Genomic DNA, 26,187 nt, shown 5'->3' with positions numbered 1-26,187 from the left:
GGATATTGTGTTCTTCAACATACTAAGAACCACTAAAGCAGATGGCTGAAGCATTTGCAAGATTCTTTTTTTTCAAGATTCTTTTTGTGATCAAATATTTTCATGAACTACCTATTTGTTGATGTGCAAAGAAAAACATGAATAAATAAATATTTATTGAAAAAATGAATAAATAAATATTACCTGTGTGATACTTATCATATATATTTGAAAACAAAAGAAAATATATTGGTGGAATATTGATCTGTTCAAACAATCTGATTTGAGTGATATATTAAAGTTGTACATCAATAATTAATATGAACACTATAAAGTACAAAAAAGCTTTATTTAGAGTCTTTGGAATTGTAATTCGTGAAACACTACTTCCAGAAAAACTACAAGTGTGTTCCACAGATGAAAAAAAATTTTGGATTTAAAAAGGCAAAAACTACAATGGTTGGTGTGGGCAAGCATTAAAGCCCACACATCAATAGCTGAGTTGTCATCTTAAAATTAGTCACAGCTGCTAGCTGCTGTGAGTCAGTAGAGTAAACATAGCCTGTTAGATGATCTCCACGCACTAGTTTAGAATGATCTCTCTCTGACCAAAGCCATTACATCTTAGGTAGAATTTTTCATGATTTCACAAGGCCCACTTACCAGTAAGACTGGTTAATCAAAATCCCTTACTTGGAGACACCATTTAGAAAAATAGATGCTATTTTCAAAAGTTACCTATGTTTCTGTTCCCCTTCCAAATTCACTCTCCAACTTTTCCACCCTGTTCTATTCCTGAGAAGTTCATACCTGTATGCCTTGTTCCCAGGATTCCTGACCCCCTTCTTTCAGGTGGAAGTCTCCCCAGTAAGAAACAACATAAAAAATATAGACTAGACAGTGAAAGGAAAGTCAAAATATTCACTCTTTGCCTTCTCCCACACCCTCCTCTCCTCCCTGCCTCCTCCACACAGACACACACACACACACACACACACACACACACACACACTACCACCACACCAGAAGCAACCTAGAGCCTCAAGTTTGTAGCAGCTGGATTTTTCCATTGCTATCTGCAACTCTCTGGGGGAAGCGCTTACTCTATGCAAGGAGTGATAATTCCCAGCTGTGGATGGTGCCAGGTGGTGCCCTGCTACTTGTTAATGTTCCTGGGCCCTTCCTTTAAGGCCTTCACTAAATTTTCTCTGAGTATATCTACTGCTTCTTGCTCAGACTTGACCATCAGAACCTCTATGACGATGCACTTTATCTAAAAGAGGAAGAACAAGATTAAACAATGTTGAGCTAGTTCTCCCATGACATCCTAACTTCTTATTTGTAAGTGGAAATAGGTTTGTTTCTTGATTAGTCAGTGTATAGTAAGAACTCAAAAAAGTTCTGATTCCAAAAGAATGAGCCATAGAATAGGCATTCTGTGAACCACATACAAGTAAAATGAGTTTGGTGAGCACCACTGTGAAGCAGCTGGGACACAGGAAGAGCAGCAGCTGAGAGAAGGGGATTTCCAAAAGGGAATGAGGAAAGTGGAGAACCATCTATCTGATTCCTGGAGGATACCAGAGAGAGGAATTCAACCACAACTCCACAGTTTTGCCAGGGCTCACTTTACATAAGCCTCATGTTCCCTAATGTTTTAACTCAACAGTCAATGACTTCAAATAAGAAAAATATTTGGTCCTCTTTTTAAACTACTCTTTAATTTTTCTTAAATCAAGAAATTAATGCCAGTTTTCTGTTTTATTCTATGTATTTCAGAAGTTAAAACACAGACAAAATTTATTTCTCCTAGTAATAGTTTCCAAGATTAATATAGCCACATATGAAAATAAGGCAGTGTACAGGCATACATCAGTAACTGAGCTTCCTATCTGGTGATGCTATTGCGTTTCAACTTGCAACACATGCCACCTAGTGACATAATGTGGTCTTACTTCTTCGCAATACCAGTAAATACAGTGATTTCAACTCTGAAAAAAAGACTACTTGAAACTCTTGGTTTCCTCTTTAAATGAATTAGAATAAAGAAACTCCTTACATTATGCCATCACTTGGCACAAGTCTTCCACAGAATGGTACTGAATAAATTGCTCATCTCATTATAAGTTAAGCTAATTAAAATAAATATTAAAACATAAACATTTTGTTTTAAGAGTCTGTCTACCTCCTTTTTTCCCATAAGGTAGAACCAAAAGTCATCCAAGTAAATCAAAAGCAAACTCATTTGCAAATTAACCATTAAGAATGTTCACAGTTCTTATAATAGTTAAGAATGCTTACGGTTTCATACACTTTTTGTGTTAAACATTACAAAAATATTTTATATCTTATTATTTAATTCAAAGAGAGAAAAAACAAATGTTCCACTTTTTTCTCATGCAAAACATTCTTTCAAATTCAACAAATATTTATTTTATGCAATGTGTTGTTCTAGGTATTGAATTAATTTAAGACAATCAAACAAAATCTCTACCTTCATTTTAGTTATTAATTATATTTTTCAATAGTCAGAGAATTGCAGATTTGTACAGTTTAGAAAATCATGAAGATATTAGCTATTCTACCTAATTGTTTTATTTGTAATGTACAAAGAAGAAAACACGACTGCAACCCATAGAAACAGAAATGCACAAAAGCCCATGATTAAATATTCTCAATGCTTTGGATTATATTAAAGTTATATTTCAAATTAGACCTGATACTTATTATACAAAATTAAATAAAAGTATAGACCCCAAGCCTCTGCTTCTTTAATTCCCATGCCCTCCCTGTATTGGTCTATCCATACTGAACTCTTGCCTGCCACCATTTTATATTCTTCTCAGTAAATCCATTTACTCCTCTCATCTGTTCCAAGCACTAGGGTCTTGTACTGTAAAGTAACCTACTCGTTCAGGGCCCTGATGACTTTTCTGCTTCTATCCAGACTCTCTTTAGCTTCAGGGTCATATCCTGCTTTATTTCTGCCTTAGTGAGTTTTCTGCTGAGTCTAAAAAGAAGTCTTAGAAGTCTATCTGAATTTGAATAATATCTCCCTACTCATCAATTGAAATAATTTGCAGGATTCACATAGTGACACTTTATAGACCACTCTTGAGTGTGACATCAACACCTTTGAACACTGTGCCTTTGGTGTCCTTTATCAGAATCCACCATTGCCTTTAGAGCCGTACCACTGCCCCATCTTGCTTTTCAGTGTACTAAGGCTCACTAATTTACAAGGTTCATAAAATATCAGCATATATAATAACAGAAGCTACAGTAGTGGACACAATAGCCCAGGGACACAACAATAGGAAGATGCTCAGTATCTCTTTAGAGGGCCTCACCCTCTCACATTCCAGGCTATGACTTAGAAAGAGATGACTCAAATCCCAACTCCAAAACCTAGTATGTGATCAGAACTGATAATTCCAAGTCCTGTCTTTCTTGACCATTCTTATTGATTTAGGGAGGATCCCACAATCCACATAAAGTTATCAGAAAAAAAGACAATCACTTTGTCACAGGTTGTTAGCTCTAGGCTAATGTAGACTTAAAACCATCAGTGATCAAATTTGCAACAATATGGGACCCAAAATATAGAGGAATTCAGAACAAACTATGATGACATTAGAGCTCATAAATGAGTCAGACATCTAATCCTCTGTTATTGCTCTGAATTGAATTTTAATCACTAACACCTGGGCAGAGATCCTTGGTTAGTACCCATATTTTTTATTGTACATGAAAACTGAAAGCCAATGAAATAAAATATGTAAGTTGACTAAATATGTATAAAGTATATAGGTTGACCAAATATATATAAAGAGAAATATAAAGCTAAAGAAAGAAAGTTTCAAAAATGTTGCATGATAGATCAACCAAATCAAATGTTAAAAAAAAGTCCACGTGGTATAAAGATAAAGAAGAATCTATTGGGTATGGTAATTATTAGAAGAAAAGGGGTGACTTCTGAGAGAAAATTGTTATGTACAGGTTTTTTAAAACATTATGAAGGCAGAAAAATAGAATGGTGGTTATCAAAAGCTGGGGTGGTTAAGAGGGAGGGGAAAAAGGGGTGGTGTTGGTCAGAGAAAAAATAAGTTCAAGAAATCTGTTGTACAACATGTGACCACAGTTAATGGTGAAAATTATATCTTGAAAAGTGCAAAGAAAGTAGATGTTTGGTGTTCTCATCACAAAAGTTATAACTATGTGAGTTAATGCCCTCATTAACTAGCTAGATGGAATCACTCCATAATAAAAACATCTTGTACTCAACAAATACACCTAATGTCAGCTTCTAAACAAAATATAAAAGAAAAAGCAAATAGGGGCTGGGGCTATAGCTCAGTGGCAGAGCGCTTGCCTAGCATGCGTGAGGCACTGGGGTCGATCCTCAGCAGTACACAAAATTAAACAAAATAGAGGCATTCTGTCCATCTACAACTACAAAAAAAAATTTAAGAGTATAAAGAATATATGGCAAATGAAGATGTAGAAATAGCAAGTGATTACTTCTCGAACAAATTGGGTGTAGTGGGTAGGGAAGCAGCTTAAGAGAAAGCAGAGGCAAGATTTGATATAAGGATATTGAGGGGGACACTAAGCTCCGAGTTGTGGAGTTGAGGAAAGAGTTGTGGACATTAAAGAGTTGTGGACATTAGATTATAGTAAAGAGGGCTAACTGAAAGATTAAGAGAGTTTAGGCTTGGGAGAAGGTCTGAAGCCCTCCTTCTACACTATAAAAGGAAAAAAGAAGTTTTAAATAAAATGAATGCTATTTGGAGTTAAAAAAAATAGACCATGAGGAAGTTAATACCTAAGAGTACTTACATTTTCAATGGATAAGTGAGAAAAGAGTCTACTAAGAAGCATGTTGGATGAAATAAGGAGTCCATGTATCTGTAAAAGTTTGGAGCATTGATTAGGACAATGGAATACAGAAGTTAGTCATAAGAGATAGCTAAAAGAATAGTATTATATCATATGACAGTTTTAATCTGAAATGTTCCTCAAAGGCTCATTAGTTGAAGGCTTTATCCTCAGTGCAAATATGTTCATAAATGGGGCTTTGGGGAAATGATTGGCTCATAAAGGCTTAAACCTCATCAATGGATTAATTCCTTGATGCAATGATAATTGAATGAACTATTGGGAGGTGGTGAAAGCTGTAAGAGGGTGGATCTAGTTGATGATCCTTGGGGATATGCCCTTGGGATCTATATCAGTCCCTAGTCCTCTCTCTGCTCTTCTTCTTCCTCTTCTCTTTTTCTCTCTCTCTCCACACCCTGCCTCCTTCATGACCACCATGCCCTTTTTCATGATGTTCTGCCTTGCCTTAAGCCCAAAGCAATGGAGTCAGCCGACCACAGACTGAAACCTCTGAATTGTGAGCCAAAATAAATCTTACCTCTTTTAAGTTGTTTTTCTCGGGTATTTGCCACAGTGATAAAAGGTTGACCAACACAGAAAAATGATGCCAAGAAATGAGGGTCATTGCTGTGACTATACCTGATCATGTGATTCAGAAATCTTTAGAACTGGTTTATCAGGAAATTTTGAAAAGGTTTGGGGTTGAATGCAAGAGGAACCATAGAATATTGTAAAAAGAACTTAATAGAAAATTTCCAGTAGGTACTCAGAAGACCAGAATTATGATAAGAATGTGGTGAGTAAAGACCCGGTTCATGAGATTTCAGATGGAAATGAGAATTCTAGTGGGAATTGGACTAGAGGACATTCATGTTACATTCTGGCAAAGAATTTGTCTGTATTTTGTTCATTATCTAAAGCTTTGTGTGAGGCTGAGTTTAAAGATGATAGATTTGTTTAACTGGTGGAGGAAATTTCACAACAGCACAGCATTCAGGTGGTGGCATGAATACGGCTGGCTGCTTTTAGCCAGATTTACAGAGAGGATCAGAAGCAAGAAGAAAGATTTGAAAAAATTGCCTTTGGACAGAAAAGTGCATATAAAATTGAGGCAAAGGAATGTGTAATCAGTAAAGAGATTGGTGCCATTAAAAAGAAGCTAAGTACTTTGCAACAAGACAATAGGAAAAATGTCTATGGTCATCTCAGGAAGTATGTAAACATGTACACTCTTTCAAAAAGCTTTTCTTTTAAGAAGAAAGCACTGGGTGCCCTGATCCCACAGGGCCACCTAGAAAGTTGTTTCTCCAGGACCATTTCACTGGGCTCAGCTGCCTAGGCACTCAGAGGTTGCTACAGCTATGGTTCAAAGTACTGCTTCCCCTGCCAGCAGACTTGAGTATCATTCACTTGGTGCTGGTTTTTCAGGAATGCAAAATGCTAGAGTTTCAGGGTCATGGAGTCTTTCATGGGGTTTCAAAGGAAAGCCTGAGAGGTTAGGCAGTGTGTGACAGGGTCATAATCTGTGTGTGGGCAAACATTGAGAGAGTAATGTGTGAAGTTGTGAGAGAGGCCAAGGCTATAATGGAGACCCAAGAGGTCAGAGATAACAAGAACATGAAACATCTACCAAGGAAAGCTGAAGGTAATGAGCAAAGCCAGTCCAAGAAAGAGGCTAGGTGGGGCCCCACAGGCAAGGCCATAGGAGTGGGGCTGCCCAAGCTCTTTGGAGTCCACATATTGCCACTGTGTGTCCCAGATACTGAACATGGAACTATAGGATTTAATGTTTGCCCTGTTGGGTTTTGATCTTACTTTGGTCCCATCTCCTTTCTATGCCCTGTTCTTCCCTTATGGAATGAGAACATTTACCCTGAGCTAGTATATTGAAACTACATAACTGTTGTTTCCTACCCCCCCACACACACACAGGAGCTCACAACTAAGTGTTACCTCGAATCTCAGAGTAAATATTCAACTGGACTATTGAGAGATATGAGAACTGTTAAGAATATGAAGACTATTGACAATGAACTAAATGTATTCAGCATTATGAGATGGGCAAAGCCTTTGGGGACCTGAGGCAGAAAATTGTGGTTTGGATCTGGAATGTCCCATAAAGGTTAATGAGTTAAAGGCTTGGTCCCTAATTCAGCATTATTCACAGGTGAGGCTTTTAAGAAGTGACTGGATCATGAGGAGCCTGACCTCATCAGGTGATTGATTATTGATGGGTTCATAATTTGAATGGACTATTGGGAGAAGGTGAAAACTACAAGGAAGGAACTAGTCAGAGGAAATAGGCTCTTGGAGCCATGATCTTCATACATATATCTTATCTGCAGCCCCTTCCTCCCTCTCTCCCTTTCTCTCTCTCTCTCTCTCTCTCTCTCTCTCTCTCTCTCTCTCTCTCTCTCTCTCTCTCTCTCTATCTCTATCTCTCTTTCTTTCCCTGTTTCCATGAGGTGAGAAACTTTGCCCTTGCATGTCCTTCTACTGTGATGTTTAGACTTGCCTCAAGCCCAAAGCAATGGAGTTAGCAGACTATCAACTTAAATCTCTGAAACTGTGAGCCAAAATAAAGCCTTTTCTCTTTTGAGTTGTTTTTCCTCAAGCATTTTGTCACAGCAATGAAAAATTAAATTGCATGTCATTAAATTCCAAAGAAATATTCTAATGAGCCAAAAACCATTATTGCAAAACTTGATTTCTTGTTATAAGAATAAAAAGGGAGACCAGACTGTAGAGAGATAAAAATATTGGAAGAATCAATATGAAACTAATAATTAGCACAAAATTTACCCATATGTATTCATTAATTCAACAAGTTGTTATAAAGAGCAGGTGCTATTTTAGGCAACTGGAGATTCAGTGGCAAACCAACTATAAATATCTCTGCTCTCATAGAGTTTACATTTTAGTGCAAGAGACAAATAATAAACACACAAGCAAATAATATATGATGTAATATGAGGTACTGAGAGTTCCAGAGTTCTCTGATGAAAACTGCATCAGTGTTTAAAGGATAGAAAGTGACAGGGAATTTTTTCCAAGATGACAAATGAGCAGATAGCAAAATAAGTAGAGAGCCATGTGAAGAACTTGAAAAATGAGTGGTCTAGGCAAAACTAATAGCATATGCAGACATCCAGAAATAGGAATGGGCTAAGCATGTTTGAGAAGCAACTAGAAAGTCATGTGGCTGGATCAGCTTGAAAGCAAGAAACAATAATAGGACATGAAGTTGAAAAAGCAGCCAGATCACAAAGAGGAAGTAGGAAGATCAAGTTTGGCTCTACATATGACCTGAGGGGTTCTGAACAGGAAAATGACATAAGGACAGCTACTGAGTCCAAAAGGATCAAGCATAGAACCAGAGAAATGAAAAGTTGTGCTCCATTTGTGTACAAGGTATCAAAATGCAGTCTGCTATGGTTTATAACTAATGATAATAAATAAAAAAAAAAATAATTTAACTCATTTAAAAAAAATGGATCAAGCTGCTGTACATTTTTCAGGGGGCAGGAGGTATGTGGAAAATCTTGATAGCTTCTGCCCAGTTTTTCTATAAATCTAAAACTTCTCTATACAAGTTATGTCTATTTAAAATGTATATTAATTATTAGTGAAATAATTAATATTTTTATTAAAGTATGGAACAAAGACAGCAGTTAAGAGGTGGTTATAGAAATGAAAACAGAGAGGAAGGTTTGATGTATGGGTGTGATTCCAGGGAAGAAGCAGCAAGAAAATGATGCATAACACTCTCCACGATGTTTAAAATCACAGGACTGGATGAGAAAATGTAAACAGAGAAGAGAAGAAGTCCAAGGACTGAGATTGGGATATACCATCATCTGACTAGAAGTCCTATAAGGAAAAAATTATCTGAGAGTAAAAAACAGTTAAACAAAAAGGGGAAGAAAGAGCAAAAGAAAGTCAAAGCATGTGAGTCTTTCATTTTACATTAGTAAATCACCAAAGAAAACCAGCAGTGGGCTTTATAAGTATGTTTAATCATTTTACCACGGACAGAATACCATTAGGAAGTTGTCTATGAAACAGCATTAGACATTCAAACAAATTATACAAGAAGAAATGATATATAATTGATTTAGGTCAATTATCATTACATTGTCATTAATTTCAGTTCTTTGCAATTTCTTTGTTTTAAAAGTCCTCTTTCATACCTCCAACTAGTTAATCATCCCAGTATTGACCAGTGTTTATTATACATCATAATCAATGATAAAAAAAAACTTAAATGCCACTGCCCTCCAAAATAATGCACTCTTCCAAAATCACCTCATAATATAGATAAATAATCTGCTGTCAACTGGCATTTTTTCTTAGACAAAGCAAGATCACATATTTCCTTGCTTTCAACCTTAATAGGTAAAAACCTTGTTTTTAATACATTTGCTTGTGTATTAGTCAGCTCATGCTACTATTGCAAAACACCACATACTAAGTGGATTAAACAACAGAAATTTCACACAGATCTGGAAACTAGGAAGTCTAAAACCAAAGTTCCAGAAGATTCTGTTTCTGGTGAAGGATCTGTTACTGACTAGCAGCAAATAATTCCTGTGTCCTCACATGGCAGAGAAAGAGAGTGCTTTCTGGTATCACCTAATTCTGTTGGACCAGAATTCCATCCTTATGACAAATTTATCCTTAACTTACTTCCATATTCCAAATTCAGTCATATTAACTGATAGTTTCTTCCACATATGAATTTTGGGAAGACACAGTTCAGTCCCTAGTAGTCCCATTGATTGATGTATAAATTTTACAGATGAGTACACATGCACACATACTTTGGGAATGTGGCACAAAAGGACTACACTTCCTGGAGCTAAGGTTTTAAGTTTGTTCATACAGATACCAACAGAATTTATTATGCAATCACAGGTGCATTAACCTAGGTTAGCAATTTGAAAGTAATAAAGAATTTTAAATGTAGTTGCTCGATGATTTTAAAAATGTAATTTGTGAACAGATGAATGGATGCAGAAAATACAACACAATGGAATTTAATTCAGCTGCAAAGAATGAAATTATTTAATTTTTAGGAAAATGGGTGGAACTGGAGACAGTACATTAAGAGAAATAAGCCAGACTCAGAAAGTCAAGGATCATATGTTTTCTCTCATATGTGGAGGCTAGAGAGAAAAAAGGGATAGAGGAATGGGATGTCATCAAAATAGAAGGGAGACAAATGGAATACAAGAAGGGGGCAAAAAAGAGAAAGGATGGGAGAAAAAACGGGAGGTGACAAGGAATGTTATGTACTTATAAGAATATATCACAAATAATACCACAATTATGTGTAACTATAATGCACCAATAAAAAAAATGTTTAAGTGTCTCTGATAAAATAAATAAATAAATATTCTGAAGACTACAAAAAACAACGAAGTTCAGGTTATCTGTGACAGGAGATAAGAATAGCATAGATAAGTGACATAATATAAAACAAAAATAAACTTACTTTATTCAATTTTTTTATAATTTTTCCTATAGACTTCTCTCTCTTCTTGATAAAAATGCCTAATCTTTTAATGAAATTATAAAAAATAAATTATAAATAATGCTTATTTCACATTCATATTTTAAGCTTTCTGTGGTATACCCATTAATCTTTCAAAAAACAACACAATGGGCACTGTATGAAAAAAAGAAGAAATTTACCAGAATTGATTCTACAGTTGTTCAAAACAAGGATGAATCATTTATCCACTGTTACATTTTCTTGTCTAGACCTTGCCTGGTATATAGGTGGTGAGGGTTACCAATCTATCTATACACATACACATGCACATATGTACACACACACACACACACACACACACACACACACACCATCTATTTAATAGATCAATTAAGGAATGGAAGAATGAAAGTGTTATGGTTTGGATGTGAAGTGTTCCCCAAAGTTCCTGTATTAATGCAGGAATATTCAGAAATAAAGTGATTAAATATGAGAGCTGTAACCTAATCTGTCCACCCTAGTTTGAATGAACTGAATGAATAATAACTATATGCAGGTGGGTTATGGCTGGAAGAGGTGGGTCACTTGGGTTATGCCCTGGGAGGGCTCATCTTCCCCTCCCTTGCTGCTTCCCAGCTGCCATGAGGTAAGTAGTTTCATCTACCTGGCCCTTCTGCCATGATGTTCTCTACCTCATCTTGGGTCCAGAGCAATGGATACAATGACCACAGACTAAACCTCTAAAACTACGAACCAAAATAAAGTTTTCCTCTTCCAAATTGTTCTTGTTAAACATTTTGGACACAACAACAAAAAGCTAACACAGAGAGAAATACTATGATTTATACTATGATTTATGTGGATAATCCACTAATTAGACAATCCATTGTATTCATAATTCAACTACAGTATGACATCACAATTTAAGGACATATTATAAAAGTTATGTCAATTGATTATTATTTGCTATATTTTCATTTTGTTTTAAAATTTGCCTTTACCATGCCAAAGATAAACAACAGTGTGAATGGGGACTGAAAAACTTTAGGTGATAGGAAGGATTTACACACCTGTTAGAATTTCCCAATGGTGTAGAGTTGAAATATTCAGTGTTCCCGGGCATCAAAAGAACTAAAGCACTGATTCTGTGACATTCAACACTTACTGACTCTAGTCCCTCAATGCCAATATGTGTCATGATGTTTTATTGAGCCCAGGATGTTCAAGGAGAACAATGGACTCCTCTCTGCTCAAAGACTCTGGAAAATAAGTGAATTGGAGAAGAGAGCTCTGTGGTCAAATAATTTTTAAAGACATAATTTTGTCTCTTGGAGTTTTAAAATGTCCATTAGCACATCAAAGACTAAAAAATACCAAATATATTTTCTCTATTGTGTTTAATTTTCTTAACCTTGTGTTTCCTGTGCTTCAGATTGCTTGGTGGCAGCTCAGCATCACTCCCAGCTTTCCAGTATAATAGGGGCTGGAAGCCAGAGAATATGTCCCAGAATCCTTTGCCAATATGATCTGGATTATATTACCAGTGAGAAGCATTCATGCAAGATTTAGAAGGCAGAAGACAGAGTAACTGTTTTGCTCTATTAACACCATTGGCAGGTACATGAGCATCAAAAGATATGAGTCCTTTAGATTTTAATTGCAAATCACAAACCTCTCTTTAAGTAATATAAAATACTTATTGAATCTTTACTAAATGCTTTTCTTTTCTAAAAGTTTTACAAGTATTAACTAATGGAACCTTCACAATAACCCTTTGGATGATTTTTTTGATGATATCTATTGATATTTACTATGTTAGAAGCCAAAATTGAGAAATTTATAAAATTTTCATTTTAAAATGAGTTTTTTTTTAAATATTTTTTAGTTGTTGATAGATCTTTCCTTTTTTTTTCTTTTTTTTTTTTTTTTTTTTTGTATGTGGTGCTGAGAATCAAACCCAGTGCCTCACACATGCTAGGCAAGCACTCTACCACTGAGCCACAACCCTAGCCCCTTAAAATGAGTTTTTAAAAAATTCATTCAAAATAATAAGCTTTCCACATAATAACACAAATTACATGTTATTATAAAAACTATATTTCCAAAACAAAAAAGAACAGTTTTATTATTTTACATTTTTTTAAATCTTTATAGTAAATAGCTTTGTAAAAGAGAGCTTCATCCTACATTCTGCATTCAATCTGTTTCAATATTGTTTTAGTTGAAATATATGAAGAAAATGCATTCTCACATAGACCTATAGTTGAAAAGAGCTTAATAGCTTCTTCAGACAATTGTAGATACTTTTATTTATTATTATAAGCAAAACTTGACAAGTGATGTTTTCCTAAAGATCAGTTGCAATATAGAATCTAAAACTACATTGTTGAATTTTTAACTAAAATACATTAAATTTCACTGTGTTATGGTTCAGATAGGATGTGTCTCCCAAAATTGCATGTGCAAGACAATGCAAGAAGGTTCAGAGGAGAAATGACTACCTTCTGAGTTAACTTCATAATCTGTGAATTGAGTCACCTATACAGATTAACTGGGTGGTAACTGCAAGTAGGTAGAGTGTAGTTGGAGGAGATGAATCAGTGGGGATGTGACTTTGGGATCTATATTTTGTCACTGATGAGCCAACCCATTCTTTCTACTTCCTGATTGCTATGCCCTGAGCTGATTTCCTTCTCTATCCCTCTCCACCATGATGTACTGGAGTTGGTCATCCAAGGACTGAGACCTCTGAAACTATAAGCACTAACAAACTTTTGATCCTCTAAAATTGTTCTTGCAGGACTTTTGGTCACAGTGACCCCAAAACTGACGAACAACTGGTTTGTTTTGAATTTTGAATAGTTATATTTTATACCTGCATTATTTTATAACATCATACATTGGTCATTTGGAAAACATCAGAAAATTTGGAGAACTCATTAATTTGATGAGTTATACAGGTCGCTCAAATAATGAGAAATTTCATTCCACAAAAAATCACAGTTATTAATATTACTGCTAATCTTATCAGAAATTTCTCTTAGTATAGGAAAAAGCTTTACCTCATAATGACATAAAAGTTTTCCAAATTTCTGGGCTGGGGATATAGATCAATTATAGAATGCTTGCCTCACATTTACAAGACCCTGGGTTCTATCCCTAGCACCTCAAAAAAAAACTGTTTTCCAAATTTTTAATTTTCACTTGAAAGCTCAAGTTTTTTCATTATTCACAAATACTGTGATATGTGAGTTGTTTTCCTTTAAATGACAGGCTCACTTTCTTTTTGAGAACAGATCTGCCAAATTCTAATCTGAATGACAATAGTTTTCCTCTCTAGAGTAAAAATAGTGCTTCCCTTAAAAAAAGAGGCAGGAGGTTTGGTCCATTCACCTCAAAACACGTTCATTTTCTTAAGAAAACTCATTTTGGTTTGAAGAAGAGTGCTTTATGTATTTTGTTGCAATTGACATTAAAAAGATGTGTACTCAAGGGCTGAGATTTCATAAAATAAATCATCTTTACCACTTCATAATGAATGTCCATGAGAAATGCTGGTACTTCTGCAACTGTATGAGGACAAAGAATTGTAAGACCACTCACATCACTTAGTATCACTGCTTTGATCCAGGTAAAGATGTCTTGTAACTTCTGTACAAATGTTGACATAATGACAGGTAAATAATATGTAAATATTGTTATGAAAGAAGTTTTGACCTCAGAGATAACCTTAAAAATCATGGGGATTCCTGGGGGTCTGTGGACCACACTTTGAGAATTCTCTAGTCCTTCCTATAATATTACAGTCAGACTTTCCTAAACTATTTCTTTTCTCCTGATTCATTTTTCTCCATTACCTATAGCCAGATTTAAAGGGTGTATCAGGGGCTGGAGAGTATTGCTCAATGACAGAGTGCTTTCTTACCACGAGTAAGGCCCTGGGTTTGATTCCCAGTGCTGAAAATAAATAAATAAAGTAAAGGACATGTCATACCATGGCACCAATTTATCTTTCCAATCTAGCTTGCCTCTCATACCCCTCCCTCTACAGTACCCAAATACTACTCTATAAGCTGGTCTGGTCTGTTCCCCAAATTTCCATTTTCCCTTTGCTCTGATATTACATACATTATTTAATCATGTAAACATCCCATGATGATATAGTTTTGATCTGTAATATCCCCTAAAGCCCACATGTTAAAACTCTTGATCTTCAGTTTGGCACTATTGGAAGGTAAAGGAAACATTTATGATGTGGAGCCTAGTGGAAGAGTCCTATGGGGGTACTGCCCTTGAAGGGAACATTAATATTTTTCTTTCTCCTTTTTGTTCCCAGCCATGAAGTGGGCCTATGCTTAACCCTGATGTGCTGCCTTGCCACAGGCCCAAAAGTAGCTGAGCCAACTGACTATGAACTGAAATCTCCATAACTGAGCCAAAATAAATCTTTCCTCTTTTTAAATTAATTATCTCAGGCATTTTGTTATAATAATCAAAAGTTGACTAACACACCTTTTATCAGTGGCATAAAATCACAACCAAAGCTCACTGTCCTCAATAATGACCTCTCCAATCACTCTTCTCCAAGTGACTTTTCCATCCCTTAAATTCAACATTTATTGTTTAAATCATTCTTTGAGCACTTCCCACACAGTCTTTATTTTAAAATATCTTTTATATTGATTTTACAAATTAGTCCTCTTTTATGGGCTGGTGCTTTGTCTCATCAGTTCTTTAACAGCTGTGATATAAATCCTTACACCCCATATAATGAGGATACATAGGACTCAAAAAGAGTTGAACTGATGGTTGTGATTGTCTCAGATAGTCATCTGATAAAAGCCAATCTTCACAGTTTGTAAGAAATAATTTGCTATCTCATCGCTGATAAATATTCTTTATGGAATGTCATATGGAAAGGAAAAAAAAGGCCATAATTTTTTAGCCACAATTATTTATGCTTGCTAGGACTATACTGTGTGAGACAGATATTTCTTAAGAACTATAACTTGACAATGAACAAACACTTGTTGATAAAATATTTGATGGTCATTACTACAAATGATAAGCATAGAGTGATTGTCCTGTTGTATTCGCTCTTAGCTAGTGATCTTCTAATTGGTTATGTAGTTAACTAGGTGTCTAAAGATCATATGATTCCTATGCTCCTAGGCATATTCCAACAACTTCTGAGGGTTTTCAAAGAAAAACCTGAAAGGAAAGTGAGAAAGTGAGAGATGGGGGAGCGAGAAATGAAGGACAGAGACCAGGCGAAGATCCACACAAAGGTTAAAGGCCATCTCTCTCTGTAGAGAGAAGAGAGGCCCCTAGATGTTTGGGTATTCAGCTTTTGTGAGGTAGGGGTTTGGGAATTGTACTTGTGGCCTATGGGATAGTCTCGGGTGCTTGTGTCAGAGCTAGGCAGGTGGGGAAGAGCATGAGATTGGCTTAGGTCGATGGCACCATGGGGCTTTCCAGAGTCAAGGGATTGTGTCCTTCTGGGATTGACTTAGGGTTATGGTACTATGGGGTAGGTCACTAATGGGGGTGGGGCGAGTTCAGGTAAGAGGAAGTACAGGAAAGCGAAACTTATAGATGGCTACTCCACTGTTAAATCAATACCCTATAAAATCAAACAAAAAGATGCTATAGCCATTGTAAGTGTTCAAAGTGTTTTGTCTTCCCCTCTACAAGCAATAGAATTACATCTTACTTTCAGAAATTATTATTGAGAGGCCTTGAGTTTCATAACACTTTGAGGTTTTCATCAAGGCTATCAGAGTACACAATGAATTATATATTTCAGTGATCAAAAAATGTTTTTACAAACCTTGCCCTCTTAGGTGAACAATTATTGGAGATAAACATTCTCCAGCCTGATTTTAGTTTCAAAAGCTAGCAATAGAAAATCACCATGACAATAGTTTCTAATCCCCACCTCAAATCTGTACTGAAGAACCCAGTAAGTGAACAGAATGAAGTGTGACACAGAGCAAGGGGTGTCATGGAGGTGCAGGGGGTTGGGTATTGAGAGACATTGGAATTGACACTTAAAATTTCTGAATATAATTTACTTTTCTTGATAAAGCATATTCACATACACAAACCTCTTTTTTGTGGCTACTCTGATACAGGCAGGGGCTGGAGGTATTAGCACCACTTTGTGCTTTCAGTTTCATATGTGAGGGCATCTGGCCTGGAATTGAGTCAGGACTATCTCTTAATGTCAGAAGCAATAGTAGAGAATACATTTTCATTTATATAAATTCAGACACCTATTTTTAATAATCCACCAAATAAAGGTTAATACCAAATAAATCTTGAGGAAATAATATTATTTTAACAGGAACCACCTGTTACTTGTTAAAAATGCAGATTCTTAGGCACTACTTCAAATCTAAAGAATCTTAATTTCATGAAGCAGGGATTGAAATCCATTTGTCAAGTTCTATAGGTATTTTACACATTTTTAACAATAGGTCCTAAAGCTTAAGAACATCTGAAGTGCCCATGTGGAGCTCTGAAGAGTAACCTTCATTCCACAAAAATCCTCTCCATCTTGACCAAATGGCCATGATCTAACTCCAAATGCAACTCCCAACTCATTAAAAGTCTAGGGATCTAAAATCAATCATTGGTTAGAGTATCTCCTTGGGCAAATGTTACTGTACTTATATGGGGTTAGTTGGGAAAGTGTTGAATAGTAGACCATTCTAGATTTCAACATAACTTTATAAATTCAGGAATTTCCCATTGGGTTATATGCTACATCTCCCATGCCTCGGAAGATGGGTCAATGGGAAGTACTTGAAAAACATTCATTTATTCACTTTTGGTAATACCCAGAAAATAAGTCTTCAACATCATTAAATGCATATTGCAGCAATCAACTTCCTTTGAGAAAATTTTCATTCTCCTTTTAGGAAATTCCACTACCTCCATTTGGAGACAGAATAGAATCCATTAAAATAGCACTTTTCATTATAAAACATTAAATAGTAAAATGTACAGGAAAGCCATAACTTCGGGTGCATCTAACCCTAGCAAGGATTAATAATGGCTTGTAACTACTATTTTAAGATCATCAACGTAACAAGATTTTTTCTTATTTTACCATTATAATGTACATAAAAATTGATAAATCTAATGTGTTGCCTTAGGTAAACATTCTCATAAGATCATGTTTTACTCTAACATTTGATAGCTGTCAGAAAGGTCCAATTATAAGAAATCTCAAAGATGAATAACAGAATATGTTGCATATAAATTATTCAAGTCTTGTCTCATAGTTTCTCTTGTATGTCACAACAAAATAATGCTAAATTAGATACCTAGGGTTTGTCACTAAACTCCTTTCCTAGATCCAGTAATTGATTGTTGACACTAATGTCATCACTTAGTTGAAAAACATTTTGTTTTCCTGTGGAGATAATATTAAAAGGTTATCAGTTAAAGCAATAAAATTAAAGCAATTCATAAACTTATGAGACCATTTTATTACTTGGCATTTTAAAAGTTTTCAGTAAGTTCTTCTAAAAGACTACAGCAATTTGATAATGGCAATATGTTTTCTGCAATGTCTAAACATCACAAGTAAAGTACTCTGAAGATCACATAAGAAAGTAAAAATAATTGTTCACAGGAGCCGTCCCTATGCTATTAAATGTGAGCCTGGGTGATTATAACCTGTATTAGTTTTCCTTTGTTGGGACAAAATACCTGAGATAAATCAACTTAAAAGGGGAAAGATTTATTTGGGCTCATGGATTAAGAGAGTTCAGTCCATGGTTGCTTGTCCTTTGGAGGCCTGTAGGAATGCAGTTTATACTGGCAGAAAGTTAAGTGTGTGGGAGACCAAAGCTGCTCACCTCACAGCAGCTAGGAAGTGAAGAGGGGAAGAGAGGAAACAGGATTCTAATAGCCCCTTTAAGCACACGCCCCCTGTGGCCTCACTTCCTTTCTCTAGGTCCCACCTCCTAAAGGTTCTGACACTTCCCAATAGCTCTCCAGGCTGATATCAAGCCTTTAGCACATAGCACAGCAAGCTGTTAGGGGACTTTTACCATCTAAATCATAACACGACCTCTATAAATTGGTACATAGTTGTCTTGGGTAGCTTGTTGTTTCCTTCTTAAAATCTTCTATACAGGAGTCCTCTAGGGACTGGTCACTGAACATAACTGCTGTTTACATTCTCAAATGCTCTCATTCACCCAACATTCATATGACCTAACTTACAGCAATTCAAGCAGTTTGCCAAGGTGGCCATCAGATCTCTGTACATTAGCAATCAATGACAAGTAAGCATCACTAACATCTCAAGTAGGAAGAAAATATCAGCTGCTTTTAAAACCATGTGAAGTACAGCAACCCATTAAAACCCACATAAATGTGTTGACAGAAAGCTCTGTCTTAGTGACTATGGACTTTATCAGTCATCATTAAATAAGAGCACAAACTTAGCCCTTAGGTATAATGATAAATAATTAACAGTTCTCAAAGAATTTAGCACTAATTTGAAAACAATTGTTATATAATATGCTGGTTACTATAGAAGTGGCCAATAAATCTTAACCACATTTTTGTGATTGAATAAAATAAATATAAATAGCATTATTCAAATTCTACCATATGGTATATCATAACAAAGGAAAAAAAACCTCTAAACTAGATCTGGAATTGAGCATTTATCATGTTTAAAGAGTGTCAAACTTTTAGAAACTTGCATTTTCATCCAGAGATTTCTATCTCAACAGATTATTGAAACACATGAAGGTGTTAAGAATTATATATAACCCACATTACTCTAGTTAAGGATTGTGTAAGGCATTATTATTGTTACTTTTGTATATATCTTTTTAAATCACCTGTATAGATCTTTTGAAATCACCTTTGCATACTTTATTTATTCTTTAAAGATCCTCATATGAGCTGGACTGGAAAGGTGTTATTATTTCCATTTCTAGGGAAAAGACTAACAGGAAAAAATTTTTGCAAAACCTTTGTGTGAGTAAACTCAGTCTGCATTAGGATGATAGATTCAATTCAGCCTAAAGATCTAAATCTTCTAACTTCCAGATTTTTCTACTCATATTTCTACAACCAAAGCAGTTTGTAAGAATCATATAATTATATGGATATGTAAAGTATCACTCATATTTATAAAACAGTCAAGTTGGGAGATTATTACTTATCAAAACAATTCACAGAAGATTCCTGTAAAGAACATTTTAAGAGGGAAACAAGAGGTTAACCTAAGACACTATGTACCTAGGAGATTGCTAGGCACTATTACTAACACCACTGGCATATCCCCACATGGTCTAGGTTGCATCCCACAAGGATACACCAGACCCTCTAGGTCCAGACACATAAATGTCATGACACAACTCTGGGGTCCTCTCCTCCTGATTCCTTCTGCCCATCCTTCTGCCCATTGTTCTATTTGCTCAATTCATTTCCCCAAATCCAATTTAGATATCATCTCCTGAGTAAATGGTTTTTTTTGACTCCTGCATACAATAACCTTCATTGTGTGTTATTCATACATATGTAAGAACATTAAGTACTTAAATTGTAATGGATGTATTTCCTCTACACTTTCAGATTTCTGAAGACAAGGAGCCCTCTGATTCATTCTCATAACTCTATTACCTAGCACAGTTCCAGGGACAAAAGAGATGTTCAATACATATTTGTTGAATGAAGCATTAATAGACAAAGTAGAGGACTTTGTAACCATAAGAATGTTTAAATGCAAATATACTTCTAAAATATTTCTATACAGTTTTAAAAAATGATGTATTTTCATTATTCTTTAAAACATTATTTTTTTTTTTTTTTTAGTACTCAAATACAGGCTTTATTAATAATTTGTCCTTGCAGATATTTAAAACATTATTTTTGCAATCTTGTTTTCAGCCTATTTGTTCTGCCATTGATTAAAGAACTATTTAGAAACTTTTCACACAGCCTAAATTATGGTGAATTGCCCATTAGTACCATCCAAATTAATGAAGTATGTGTGTTTCTAAAGGGAAAAGAGATACAAAGAATTGTCCCAAAATACATTAAGTAGCTGTTTGCTTTTAATAATCAGAAAATCATATTTAACTACAGTATTTAATGTTTTCCATCTTGTTACCAAGGATATGTATTTGCATAATCTTGCACAAACAAAAAAAAATCTATGCCATAAAATTAAAATTTTATAAAGAATTTTAAAAGGTAGATTCTTTTTTAAAGTTCCAAACATCAGTGAGTATCTTTTACAAAGTATCAACAAAACATACCAAAAAAAAAAAAACTTCTATTAGAAGAAAAAAAGAAATAGGCCTCATTGACTTGTTTCTATTTTTCATCTGTGCTGCCTTAGGGCTATATACATTTTCACATTTCAAAACTTACAAAGCAATGACAAGGTAACAAGATTTTCTCAAAAAGTGTCTCTTCTCTACTGAAATCAAAAGGCATGTGACTTCCTATACTTCCATGATTTTTTCCAACTAAGATTATGATTCTAATAACTTCAACAATATCAACAACATTAACAATACAAGAGTTATTCTTTATGGAACTTTGTTTCATTTATTGGGTTCTCTCTTCCCCCATGATCAGCAAATGATCTCATCCCCCATAAAGCAATTGCAGCTAATGGACCAGCTGTCATATACCAGCAGAGGGCCTGAGGAGGACTGGCAGCCTTCATCTGGCCTTCCTCACTTTTGGGACAGTTTGACAGAACATGAAGAAAAGAGCTATCAGAACAACAACCAAAGCCCACAGGTAAATAAGCAAACTAGCCAAGAAAATACTTACCAGTTCTGGGGCATGTGTGGTTGAAAGCTGTCACTACCAACCCTGGCAGAAGGGCTTCTTTGAGGGCAGAGTGAAGGGTCAACATTTTTGGCCTTAACTAACAAAACACAAAGAGAAGACAAAAGCAACCCCTTGGGTTAATTATAGTAGAAAGACCATCCAGTCTCCAGCTACTGGGGCTGTGGACCCACCTGCTGATTGCTCTTCCTTCTCCCTCATGGACTGGGAAAGCAGCAAATCAGAAGCAGGTATAGATGCCCCCCACCTCTCTGCTAATTTGTTGTAGGTTGGCAAGAAAAAATCAAGAGAAGATTAGTGCCATCCTCCTCTTGCCTTGCCAGGGTTAATACTGATAATTATTTGGTCACTGGCTAGTCCAGCCTCAATAATTGCTACCTCTGCCTTCTCTCTCACATTTGCATTTGAATTACCTTCCTCCTGACACTGAAATGGCTCAGAGCTTTGTTTTGCTTGACCTTGTGTTGATAACATTCACTTCTTCATAACCAGTCAGTATCTACCATCTGTGCCTTCCTTGAAGGGTGCCTGGGGAATGTTCACCTGTCTCAACAGATGTTTAAAAATGATCAGGCTTTTTTTCTTCTATAAGCATGAATGCATATCATCTAAACTTGTAAAATAATGCTTATGTATATGTGTGTATACATATATGCTTGTAATCTGACTGTAGATGCCTTTTCTTGAATAATTGCAAGCTGTTTCGCTAGTGATCATTTGGCTTTAAATGTTTTTATAAGCTGCATGTTCTCGTTTTAATGAACAACAAGAATTCTAGTTCCATCTGTAAAGGAAGTTCTTAAATTATAACATATTTATGTGGTGAGTCTTGATAGCTAAAAATGTCAAATTTTAGGCTTCGCTAACAATTGTGATTTGCCAAGTTCTCTCATAGTATTTGAGACACTAAATTAGATGCTTCCTAGAGTCAGAAAAATGACAGTACTTCCCCTTATTGGGTTTATGTTCTAACAGATGCCACGATCTGCTATTTATTCTCCTTATTTTGAATACAGTATCACACAGACACAACAAGTTTCAATGAATTTTTAAAATTCCATGGTTAACATATTCCACAGAGAGAACTTGGAAAGTTTTAGAGGAAGTGAATTGTTCACTTTTTAATTCATTTAATTGCAAGGCACTCACACAGAGGATTTAGAGAACAGACTCTGAAGACAAGTGAATGTAAACCTTACCTAGCTCTCACTCAAAGGATGTGGAATTTAACTCTCAATTACTCCGATTACAAAGTGGGGGAAAAAATTCATACCTACTTCTCAGAGTTGTGGTTAAGGATTGAGTGAGCAAATGTATATGAAGATCCAGATCCACAGTTAATACTCTGCCAGCTTTAATCATTAGATCTGCGAGTTGGGATGCCAATCAAAAAACACATGCTACCAACCCAATGTTCAAGTCTACATAGCCACCATTTCTACATATTCTTATACATCTCAATTATAATCACAAGCTTAATTCTAGTGTGAATATAGCCACTTTTGCTGAGTGCCCACTATGTGCCTTCGCCTGCTCTAATACTATTTGTTACCTACTCAATATCCATTCACCACTTCTTTCTTATCAACATAATCATTTTTCACTGTCAGACTAGCAATGCCCAACTGAAAGAAAGGAAACACATTTCTCAAACTCCTATTTAGATAGGGGATTCATGTGACACAGTCTGGGCAATGGGATACAAGCTTTTGATTGAGATCTTTGAGAAATCTGGCAAATTCTACTGTCACGTGAAGTTTGTTTTTGCTGTCTCCTTCCTATTTACAGAGCAGGTGTGATAGCTGAAGCCACACTGACTGCCAGGTGACAATAGTAAAAGGCATCTCCAAATATGACTGAAAGGAAAGGTGGAAAGGACCTGGGTTATGATTGCATGGTAGACTTGCTGTAAGGCCTGGACCACCTCTCTTCTAACTGGCTTTTTGTTAGTAAGTGAAAGATGAATCATTTTTCTTATTTAAACTACTCTTATTTGGGTTTGCATAATATATGCAGCCAAATTCAAACCCTAATTAATATAAGTGGATATAATTGTTCCTATTTACAAATAAGATTAAGGAACATCGTCTAATATGGTTTGGAGATGACAGAACTAAATTTGGAAGCTGCACACAGTCTGGGCCCAGAGCAGCACATATATGATTATATATACTGTATGCCTATTTTAAAAGAATATCAATAGGTATAGGAACCAAAAGCTGATTATTCCCCCTCCTATCTATACAGTCTGATTCCTTGACCCACCATACATTCCTGCGTACAACCAAGACCATTCCATTTATTAAGGTGCTGAGCACACTGTGCCAGATTTTGGAGACATCACACACGGACAAATTAGACAAGATTTCAGCCTTCATAGAAACGACACGGTGTAGATAGGCAGAAGCATAGATATGCAAATAGACAATGGCACCATGACCATACTACAGTTATGTGAATGATACAACGTACGAGGGGAAAACGAAGGAGAGACGTCAACTGGCCAGTTTTCTGTCCCTCCAAAAAAATATTCAGTTACTCATTGTCCAAATGTGAGAAAATTTTCAGAAAATTGAACTACTATACTTGAATGAGCTCATAATGATTTTTCACTTCAAGGGAAAGAGGACCAGCTAGACAACTCACCCTTGTATCATCCTGACTTGACATGGGATTCCCCAGGCTCTCTCCATGTTCATTATTCACCTACTCTTTTCCTACTTACACTTGTTCTTACTTTCCATGTGCAGAAATGAGAAATATTTCCCAATTCTCCCACACTTGGTGTTCAAAGGGCTGTTACTCAGCTATAGGTTGGTGCAACCTGTGTCTGAACACAAGCTCTAATCCCACCAGCACTCACAAGCCATTCCTTCAAGTCTATTTTGTAATGAGGCCATTATACCACTTGCCTTAGGTCACTTCTGTCATTCCTGAATGGAATGGCAATTGCAATGAGACAATGAGGAGCTTTCTTTTATATCTCCTGAATCAAATCAGAGGAAAATCATGTCTTTCTCTGGACCACAAAGTCCAAGCTTCTCTTACAACACCACCTGAGGCTTCATCTTTAATTCACAAACCTAACATATAAAGACTCCTTTTGTTAACTACCACATTAGGAAATCAAGTAAAATAATAGTCCAGATTCACTTGCTCTCATCCCCAATGTCCTTTTCTCTTAATAGAGCAATATATCTCAAAAGATTTTTTAAAAGAAAGACAGAATGAGACTGTTAAAAAAAAAAACTCTACTGTGTTAGATCTTATTTTACCTAGCTAATTATCCACTCACCATTTGCCCTCTAAGTATGAAACAGAAACAGCATGCTGCTGATGGGAACCCCAAGCCCTTTGGTGGATTCCACCAGCAGCAAGAGCCAACGTGAAATCACTTCACAAACCTAAAAGCAGAAACAGTATTCATGTAATAGACACAGCACAAATAACAGAGAAAGAAGCAAATATATAACTTCATCATACTTATCTTTAGTGGCTGAAGAGCATGGCATGAATAGTTGTGTCTTTTTTTTTTCCAAGAATAATGGTGGCTTTTGTCTTCCAGCTATTTGCATTGATAGCTTCTCTACCTATCTCACTTGGTAACACATTATCCCTGGTTACTCCATTTGTCACCATAATTATGTAACTTGGAGGGCAATAATATGGTACAACAAAGACTTTGAGTTCTTATCCTAACTAAGCCAATAAATTTTGATATGACCTTGTAAGAGTTAGCCACATGCCACAAACTCATCTTTAGAATGGCAGCAGCAATCACTGACCTCATAAGCTCATAGGGAAACAAGTAGATTTTTCAAATGATGATAAAACACTTTTAATATACAAAGAGCTTCGAAGCTGTTTTCATTCTCTGCATTTCCCATTACAGGGTGAGCCAGTCTCTGATTATTCATTACAAGAGCCGCAGTCCCTTCCCAGGAAGTGCAGCCACAGGCATGAGAGTGTCGAGGTGAAATATGCATTGAAATATCACACTCACGACTTGATCAAAAGATGCTTTTGGATCTTTTCATCACAAAAAATGCCTGAGCTCTTTGTATCTTCACAGATAACTGAACATGGCAAAGCTCGATAGAAGGGAGTCAAGGATGAGAGCATTGACTTCCATCATTTATCCTTGCCATGTTGGAGGAGACTCCGTAATAAGCATGAAATTGAGGCTGCCATTGTCTAGTCTATCCACCTGTGTTCAGTGTCTGACAGTGGTAAGGTTTAGCATGTTGTGCAGAAAATCAGATTCAGCCCATCACAAGACCCCAGGGTACTAACCTTTTCCTTCTCATTTAACATTTCTGATCCATTCATGAGTTTCTGAAGAAATTTGCACTTTCTAGACCATATTCTACTTCAGGGTACTGTACCCCAGCCCACTCTCATTCCCAAGTGGAGAAATTTACACTTATAAAAAGCTTTATTTGTGAGAAACATTTACATTTATAAGAGTCAGTAAAAGTAGAAGCCTTTAAATTTAACCCTGTTGAAACCCTCTCCTAAATTGTTCTGTGGATTCTACATTGACTTTTCCTGCTTCTCCTGGTCCTGACCACATAGCTCCACTCCATTCTCTCTTGACCCATAATCCTTTCAGATACTCAAGCTAGACTTGTGGATGGGATAAAAAAAAAAATTAGGACCATGAACAACTGCCTAGCCTGTGTCTCTGTGCTTCCACGTTCTTCTCTCCTCCTTTGGTGCTTTTTTCCATGAAGACATCAGGAAATCTTTGAAAATATGAATCAGATAATTCATTCCTTTCTGAAGCCCTGCACTAGCTCTCCATAATTGTTAGAATAAAATCCACATCCACTGAAGGACTCATAAAGACCTATGTGATCTGGCCACTAGCTTCATCTCCAAACTTATTTTGATAGCCCCCTTTACTCCTGTCACACTAGCAGCCAGACTGTTCTTCATATTTCCCAAGCACATTCCTGCCACAGGATCTTGGCATTTGCTCTAATCTCAACTGAGAAACT

At 36.0% G+C, this 26,187-nt stretch overlaps 1 protein-coding gene and 1 long non-coding RNA gene across 31 annotated transcripts in view; one reads left to right on the top strand and one right to left on the bottom strand.

Annotated features, from left to right (window-relative positions):
• The window catches only part of LOC120892322 (uncharacterized), a 207,817-nt gene extending 182,928 nt beyond the window's left edge, over positions 1-24,889 (bottom strand). For 9 of the 29 annotated variants that reach the window (XR_013425884.1, XR_013425886.1, XM_078021544.1 and 6 more), the window contains exons 1-2: positions 24,483-24,661; positions 21,170-21,266 (exon numbers count right to left, since the gene is read on the bottom strand). Coding sequence is in view for 13 of the 29 variants with exons in the window: in XM_078021544.1 (XP_077877670.1) it covers positions 21,170-21,266; positions 24,483-24,485 (100 nt within the window). In the remaining 16 variants the exon portion in view is untranslated. The other 20 variants (XR_013425888.1, XM_078021541.1, XM_078021550.1 and 17 more) reach the window with 14 other exon arrangements.
• On the top strand, positions 5,552-14,813 carry LOC144366756 (uncharacterized). 2 transcript variants are annotated; one of them, XR_013425890.1, is made up of 4 exons: positions 5,558-5,653; positions 8,647-8,805; positions 11,784-11,968; positions 14,688-14,813. It is a non-coding gene; the product is annotated as an uncharacterized LOC144366756 (long non-coding RNA). The 2 variants fall into 2 exon arrangements; XR_013425891.1 differs by lacking the exon at positions 8,647-8,805 and having other exon boundaries at positions 5,552-5,653.
• Positions 24,890-26,187: the final 1,298 nt, after the last annotated feature.

The sequence above is a fragment of the Ictidomys tridecemlineatus genome, chromosome 9 (assembly GCF_052094955.1).
Source record: "Ictidomys tridecemlineatus isolate mIctTri1 chromosome 9, mIctTri1.hap1, whole genome shotgun sequence".
Lineage (NCBI taxonomy): Eukaryota > Metazoa > Chordata > Mammalia > Rodentia > Sciuridae > Ictidomys > Ictidomys tridecemlineatus.
The sequence above is the reverse complement of the archived record's forward strand: the minus strand, read 5'-3'. Positions and strand labels throughout refer to the sequence as shown.